Source organism: Magnolia sinica, chromosome 17, assembly GCF_029962835.1.
Source record: "Magnolia sinica isolate HGM2019 chromosome 17, MsV1, whole genome shotgun sequence".
NCBI classification, from domain to species: domain Eukaryota; kingdom Viridiplantae; phylum Streptophyta; class Magnoliopsida; order Magnoliales; family Magnoliaceae; genus Magnolia; species Magnolia sinica.
In genome coordinates, this window is record NC_080589.1 from 44,808,245 (window position 1) to 44,816,996 (window position 8,752).

The 8,752-nt window shown below is 44.3% G+C and overlaps 1 protein-coding gene across 1 annotated transcript; it reads right to left on the bottom strand.

Annotated features, from left to right (window-relative positions):
* Nucleotides 1-1,781, bottom strand: LOC131231222 (purine-uracil permease NCS1-like). Its single transcript, XM_058227344.1, has one exon. It carries the CDS (start codon nucleotides 1,705-1,707, stop codon nucleotides 199-201), a length of 1,509 nt encoding a protein of 502 aa, XP_058083327.1. The 5' UTR covers nucleotides 1,708-1,781; the 3' UTR covers nucleotides 1-198.
* Nucleotides 1,782-8,752: the final 6,971 nt, after the last annotated feature.

Genomic DNA, 8,752 nt, shown 5'->3' on the forward strand with positions numbered 1-8,752 from the left:
TGTGATATCAAATCATACCCACTACCTCAACCGCAGCAAATCTTGATTCATCTAATCTCCATTGCACCCAAATCACCGAAAGAACAGAACACTTTTGGATCTAACTGAAGAAGAACTACAATGAAATGTACAAATGAAAGTCTCTCCAGTTGTTTATGTAAGCATCCACCTTGCTACTTCTACTAACATATGAAAACACTATCCCAACGAATCAGGAAGAAGCGGCTCGAGAGATGGAGTCTCTCTGTTTCGTGTCAAGTAGGAGATTAGCCAAAACACAATGCCGGCGGAGAAGAAGGTGATCAACCAAGCATTGTTGTAGATGACAACGAAAGCATCTGTAGTTTCCTTTAGGATTCCTACATTGTTGAGGAATCCGGGGATTACAGGCGCAATGGCAATAACCAGAGCCGCAATCGCAGCGAGATTGACTCCTCCACAGTAGTAGTAAGCCCCGAGAGGGCTGACAGAGTACAATGCAGTAACATCTAAGAACATGTGACGGATAAGGTAGTAATCGACTAGAATAATTGCTCCGATTGGACCTAAAAGTGCAGAGTAACCAACCAGCCAGGTATAGACGTAGGTCTCGCTCGACTGCATCAGCCTCCACGGCTGGAAAGCGATGCCCAAGACCATTGTGACCAAAGCCCCTGTCCGGAAGGTGAATATTGAAGGGCTGAGATTGACAAGCGCGTTGGCAGGGGCAACGATGTTGGCGGCGATGTTGGTGGTGATTATCGCGAGGCTGATACCAAAGATGGCGAGGACCTTGATGAAAATGCCACCGCCGATCTCCCCGAGGAGCGTGACAGGGTTTGGGATCATGTGGCCGAAGATCACCTCCGTGGAGGAGGTAATGGCAAGGCCGACGAAAGCGAACACGCCCATGAAGATGGGAAGCCCGACCTGGCCCAGCATTTGATCAGCTTGAGTTTTGGCATAGCGGGTGAAATCAGGTATGTTGAGGGCGAGCGTGGACCAGCTGCTGATATTCGCTGTTAGGCAGGGGAAGAAGATAGACCAGAACTGGTAAGGAGTCAATCTCGATGGTAAAGAAAGCATGTTTCCGAAGCCTCCGGCATTGATATAAGCCCATACGAGGAGGGCTAACGTGAGTATGACGAGTATGGGTGCTGAGTACTTCTCGAAGGAGCGAATACCGGCTATCCCTTTCCATATGAAGGCTAGTTGGGCCAGCCAGAAGAAGATGAAACAGGTGAATTCAAGGGGTGAAGTGCCCAACCAGGAGATCGTGTGGGCGAATGAGGAGGAACGCTTGAGAGAAGAGGGGAGGAGAAGGAAGATGGCTTGGCCGCCGATCCATGACTCGATGGAGAACCAGCCGCAGGCCACGAGAGATCGGAGGAGGGTGGCGACATGGGCCCCGCTGATGCCGAAGGCGGATCGGGAGAGGATGGGGAAGGGAATGCCGTAGCGAGTGCCAGGATGACCGGTGAGGATGAGGCAGATGGTGATTATGGCATTGGCAGCAACGATGGTGGTAATGCCTTGCCACCATGACATGCCGAGGTCGACAAGGCTGCCGGCAACGTAATAGTTGGGAACGCTCACCACCAGGCTCACCCACAGACCAGCCATCTCCCATGAGGACACCGTTCGCTGCTCCTTTGGGGTCGGCCTCAGGTCGTCACTGATGTGGGTGTTGGATTCGGATCTGGGTCCAGATGCGGGTGTGGCTGCCATGGAAGTTCCAGTAGAACAGAGCAGAATTCCGACTGACAACTGGGAGAACAACCTCGGACAATGAGTGGAGTTTATGGGTGGTGGGGTGGGATGGGGTGGGAGATAGCGTATGTTGGATTGGATGGCTGGGATTTGTTCCCAGTTGAGGGGAGTTAGTGGGTGCTAAGCTTTTAAGAGAAAAACTTTGATACTCTGGCCGAGTGTGATGGATAATACGTGGCACTTGTAAATTTGTTAGAGATTGCATTCGCATGGCATTGCAGGTAATTCGAATTAAACTGTCCAAGTTCTGGTTCAGGTTTAGATGGGTCTGAAAATTAATGTCCTCTGACTCTCAAGTTCTTGGACATTTATTAAAAGGTTAAAAATAAAAAATTATCCAACAGTTTAATTTCAACAAATGTGTTCATGTGTTCCATTTTTTTTTTAAAGCATTTTTTACCATTCTTTAAAAAGAGATAATTGGAAAGGGAAACGGTCATTATAAGAAAAGTGAATAACATGTATTAAACTTGCGAAGATATTTAAAACACGTGTTGCATAAATAACATCTGGTACTAGTTGGATAAGACGCGTCATCTGAGTACGGAACATGGGCGACTGTGAAATACAAAATATGGTTGAGAGATATCAAAGAAAAGTATGGAAGGTCAGATTGGTGTTGAACCGATCGATGTAACTATTAAACTTGGGAAGAAGTATTTAGATAGCTATCTCAAGGCAATGTGTAAATAGCAGAGGACTTCAAAAGTAAAGTATCTTATACCAACTCAATCAAAAAAATCAAATCTATTTTTCAATTACCTTAACATAATTTTTATGTTCATTACCATAATCTGGCTTTTACGTTCCTTAGCATATCCAGTTGAGTAATCCTATATTAGCAGTAACGGTAATCCAGTAGCTATATTCCTTAACAGTAATCTAAGTTTACGCTCATATGTTGGGCTATTTTCATTGTAATACAAGTGTTGGGCTATTTTCATTGTAATACAAGTGGTTCTTTTAGAAAGATTTTTTTATTACTTGCGGTCGACTGTAAGTGTTTCTTTTTTGTTTGCTTTCGTATTTGAAAGTTCTTTCGACGGAAGACAAGCTGCAACCCATTTGTATCTAGCACTTGAACTCTTGGGCTCGCTATCAAACCTAATACCCAATCCTCCAAACCATGAGGGGGCATCTTCATCTTAGAGCAATCCTCTTGAGGTGATATCAATTGGGTTGTGTGATATGTAGATAGGAATTTAACATATTATGGAGCAAGGGATGGCTCAAATAGAGCAAGCGCGAGCTCAAGCTGACCAATCACGAATTTAGGCAAACACCTTCAACGGGTGGATGACCAACAGGACTGAGAACTTCAACTAGATAGTAGTTGTTCTTATCATGAAGGCTCCTAGTGAAAAAATGGCAAAACAAGTTTTCTATGTAGTTGGCGCAGTGGTCTCAGTTTTAACCAATGTCGAACACATAAATGGCTTCTTGGCCACTACCTCGACTGCAACCATCTCGTAGTTAGTATCATAGTAATATGTTCCAGCCGACGAGGTCTTATGTATCGCTCCCTCTTGAAGAATGGCCTTATATCGAGATACTTTCCTTGTCAAATCATATAAATCTATAAAATCTATCGCAATAAACATTTTGTGGAACTTCAACTTTTTGCTTTCTTGAACTAAGCGATATAGTTTTCTACTAATTCACCAAGCAGCTACCGAAATCATGCAAGATTGGCCATAAAAATCTCTCTGTCCTTATAAAAGAATTGGGCATGAAATTTCTTTTCCATCTCTTGCCATGTTTAAATGGATTTTGTAATAAATTAGAATACTAAGTAAAAGCCACTGCTGTTAAGGAATGGTCAAACAGTGGTAATTTATTATAATTATTATTAGCTAATTCACCACATTGCATGGTAAATTAACATATATGTTCTATGGTTGATTGACTGGTATTGCCAAAAAAATATATATATATAAAGTCTGGTCGATAATTCCTAGATAATGGATAATGTCGGTTTATACATTCAGGATAAACTTTGTGATATACTAGGGTAGTAGTGTGTAACACCCTGTGTTTTCAAGACCCAAGTATATGACTTGTTTCCCAAAAATCTGAGTGTTAACCTATAGAGGACCAAATTATATATTTATTTTTTCTTTCATTAGAGTTAGCAGTATAGTGTAGGATAGACAAAACAACATAAAGAAAAATTTACATTTACATTTAGAATATACAAGCGGCTACCCATAATGACTTATACAAACCAATGTCCCAATACTTACAATTACAAAATGAGATAACATCGCATGTGAAACAAACTACATTATAACAAATCTTAAGCTGTAAAATCATGTAGCAGCTCTTAGCAATACAATCATGCATCCTTTATGATTGCACCCTGCTCCTCATCAATATGAACATGAATATCAATTGGGTCACTTGTGCTACCTGTACGATTATATATTCAATGAATGAGTGGTCAACTCAGTGTGAATTCCCTTCAAGATTTCACACCACCGCATTAGGAAACATAATTATAAAAATATAACAAGGCATGCAAAATAATACATGATGTAGTCTTATTAGATGTATGGATGTATGAATGGATCATCGACCCGGGGATGCCCATCCGTTCGGCAGTTGGGCTCATCACCCATGCAAAGGATGGCCATTAACGAAGCACATAACGTGCGTACATCAAATACCACATAATGATTGCCTATCGTACATCACGTATGCAAATTAATAGTTGATGGTCTGGCAGCTAGCGAAACGTTATCCCAATAACTCGAAGGCACGTGTTACAACATCCAGAAATATCTACCCATCATCGGAAATACGTCATGTATGCATGATTAGTCAAATCATTATTAGTTCATTTACAATCAGGCGATTTAATAAAGCTCAAAGGTCACTAAGGGGGGTTCATAACCCAGCGTAGGCCGATAGGTCGAGCATAGGTCCCATACCACCATTCCCGGCTCTTGAGGCTACCACCTTAGGATGTTTTATGAAAATCCGTCGATTAGTGGTCAATCATATTTCAGCATGTGGGGCTTACCATTACATAGTTGCACAAAATAATACCTCGAACCTATATAGGAAAAATACTCAATCAATACCACATAGGGCAAATATCAAAACCAAGCCATGGTAAATTTCAAAACCAAGCCACATAGGGAAAATATCAAAACCATGCCACATAGGGCAAATATCAAGACTAAGCGACATAGGTCAAATGTCAAAGCCATGCGATAAAAGATCATCCTTAAAAACCACTTAAACACAACAACCCCTGGATGGTAAGCCCACATCAATATTCGATTTACACCACCATTCAATAACCACTAAGTTGGAGGTCCATTACAATCACAATCAATCGAGTTACATCCTAAGTATGGGTGTACATTGATAAGTGGGGGTTTCCCACTGATGTACCAGTTTAAGTTCCACAAATAATCCACAAGTAATCCACGAACATAAGAAAGTATACAGGATAAATATTAAGCATGTAATCTAGCAATTTAATTTCAACAATTAACAAATGTAATTATAAGATAAAGATATCAAGTATCAATCGGAACTAAAATGAAAACTATTACTTAAGCTAATGAGAAAATGAAAAGCTCAAGGGGAAGAAATCATCACCTGAAGGGTTGTAGTCTCGTCCTTGATCTGAATTCCCTTGTATATCTCGCAGCCCAAAGTCACGCAAGCGACTTCCTAGGGTCATTCCGAGTATGATAAACTTGTATTAGAAGGCTTTCTTAAACATTTAAGTCATCGAAGTAAACGGGGTTTGCAAGGTCTCGATAATCGAGAGATTTTGGGCCTACATTAGGGTGAACAGGCCCAACCAATTTTTGTCCCAACTAATGGCCTAGACTGGGCCTGAAGATTACCCTTAGCTAAGGCCCAAATTGGGCCTAGTTTGGCCCAACAGTTGCTACCCATTTATGGTCCAGAAACTAGGCCAGACTGGGCTTAGTTCGGCCCAGCCGTTGTTCCCTAGTGATGGCCCAAAGACTGGGCTGGGATGGACTCATTTTGGCCCAGCCATTGCTGCCTATTGATGGCCTAAAGATTGGGTTGGGCTAGACCCATTTTGGCCTAGCCGTTGCTGCCTATTGATGGCCTAAAGATTGGGCTGGGCTGCACTCGTTTTGGCCTAGCCCTACTACCCCAAATGTGCTTCAAAGGTCGCCCACAACCCAACTTGGTGAGGCCCATTGTGATTCGTGGGGTCGCCCACTGAGATTAGTCTAAGTGTGGCCCACCTTATGTATGATGGTGTAGCTGGACTGACAGTCTGGCCCACCTGTTGTGTGGTTGGTCTGATGGTCTCGCCCACCTGTTGCGTGGGCTGATTAGTTCGACCTACTGTCGTGTGACTTAAAGATGAGGCTGGGCTATCTACCTAGACTGGCCCAGCTCGTGTGGCCCATGGTTGGAAGTCTGGCTCTGCCTAGACATCTTGTTAGAGGCCCGATTTTAAACCAAATCACGGCCCATTTCTCAGGGCCCGCCTTGTAGTTGGGCTTTAGTTGAAATCTAGCCCATGGCAGGGGGTCTGGCTTGGCGCAATTTGAATAGCTAGGCTGATTCAAACCACGACCCAAGTTGAGGCCGTTTTCATCCCAACTACACAGCCCAACTGAAGGCCATCTTTCTGTTCAGTTCATGGCCTGTCTAGAAGCCGTTTTTGACCCGACTAGGGGCCATTCCCAGTCCAATCCTGTTTAGAGACCGCGTTTAGTTCAAATCATGGCTGACATGAGGCTGATTTCGGCCTACCTTGTTGCTGGAAACCTGGTTTAACGCCACTCAATAGCTGGAATTTCTACCAGGCCTCGGGTACTTGAGAATGGCGTCCTCAATTGGTTTTGACGTTGGCCTTGGACTGAACTCAACCAAGCATGGCTTAATAGGGTCCAGCCTGAATCTAGGTCTCGATCCTAAGCATGGAATTTCTACCAGGCCTCGGGGTGGACGGTCACATGCTACACCCTTAAGCTCTCCCTTTCTCTCTTTCTCTCCTAGTAGAGGTGCTGCTGGTTAGCACTGATTCAACTTAGTCTAAATGGACCGGGTCGAGTCAGTGCAGCACCGTTCGCACCTACCCTGCACTCGGTCACTCTCTCTTATTTTTTCTCCTTCTCTCTCTCCTATTTCCTCTCCTTTCCTTTCTCTGGTGCGGATCCCAAGGCGACCTATCAGCCTTTATAGCAGAGAGAGAGCGCCTGTACGAATCAGCCAACGACTGAGATGAACCGGCCCTAACAATAGTCATTTTTAAAAAATCGTTGTGCATGGTGTGAGGCCCGTATCCTACCCCGTACTGTTCCGCAGGCTTCCGTGGTCCTCCCGGTCGAATTCCAGCAACCCACGATCTGTTATCTGCAGTTGCACACAACCTTGAGTCGTGTCTCATATTCCATAGTCGGATCAACCCGAGACTTGTACCCTAGCGACCGCGCCGTCCCCACGGTTCTGATGCCGCGTCTCGCACACCAAAGTGATACTCGGTCCAGGAGATGTGGGCCCGCGTTCAGTTCGAGAAAAATATCACGCGTTGCAAATCCCAAGAGAATCCATCACATCAAATGTCAAGTCACTCCCATCACTCACACCCATCTCCAAGTACAACCACCCTCCCTAAAAGTCAACCTTTTCTTACAACAAGTACCTACGTACATCAGTCACATCCCTCTCTCCCATCACTTCTCTCTCATCAACTCTCTCTCTCTCATTCTCTCTCTCACTCTCCCAAGCAATCCAAGCCACAATGTCCAAGCTTCTCAAGCTTCCATGGAGAAGCTAGTGTGGCCCACCTTCCTATCTCCTAATCCCACCCTTTAAGCCTCATCTCAACCGTTAGATCACATTCTTTGGAGCTATAGAATGTATTGATGGAAGAATGAATAAGAGATCTTGAGGTGGGTGCTTCTATAGCCTAGATTTCATGCTTTTATGATGGGCTAAGTGAGGCCTATCGATTGGTGGTATGGATCTCACTTTGGATCATAAATGTGGCCGATGGCTCACCTTGATTATCATGATCATTCCATGATGGGGCCATTCTCCATGGACCCCATCATGATGTTTATTTCGTAGTTTGATAAGGATCATCTAGACCTTTTATTTTGGTGGAGAAGGAATCTCCACCATTGATTCTTGATTTGGTGGGCCCATGTGTATTAGGACCCACTTGATGAATGATTGAATGCAAGGGAGGGCCCATAGTGTCGAGGTCCCTCCATGCATGTGTGTCTATCTCTCTCTCTCTCTTTTTCTTTCTTTTATGGTGTGTGATGATGTGGTTGTGTGGCCCACCCGGATGGACCCCACCATGAAACATGTATTTGATCCAAGCCATTTGTAGGTGGGGCCCACTTTATATATGTGTATGTTCCACACTACCTAGCCATGTGGTGGCCCACCTAAGCAAGGCCCACCTTAATGGTTTATTTGCACGCTTAAAAAGAGTCCAGCGTATGGACGTTGAATGGAAATCACAAATATTAGCCTTGGCTCAAGGCTATTTGGGTGAGCCACTGGTATAGGCCCCACATGGATGTATGGACTCAATCCATGCCGTCCATCCTATTTACCAACTCATTTAGGCGTTGAGCTGAAAAATGAAGCAAATCTGATCATTTGGTGGGTCATAGCATAGAAGGTAGTGGCTGTATCGTTGAAATCTGCTCCAAAGTTTTTGTACTCCGAAATATACTCAATATTGGGCTCGTTTGGCTTGTCTTGAGCCCTGGCGACCAATGGTTGGATCGGATTCACTTGATGCGGGCCCCACATGTGGAAAACCATGAAAAAACTAAAATTTTCAAAAAAAAAAGGTAGGCAGCACCTGCTGCCACTGACAGTGCAACAGGCGCTGCTGGGCTGGGACGGTCCTGGCGGACCGTGGGACCCCAAAAGTGTACCCCCACCATGATGTGTTTTGAGAATCCACACCGTCCATTCTGTAGGCCCTTAGGTCAGCGGGCCTCTCTCCAAATATCAACCCCATTTAAGGCTCAGGTGG

Coding starts and splice junctions, on each gene's coding strand:
- LOC131231222 (XM_058227344.1), bottom strand. CDS start 1,707: ATGGCAGCCACACCCGCATCTGGACCCAGATCCGAATCCAACACCCAC.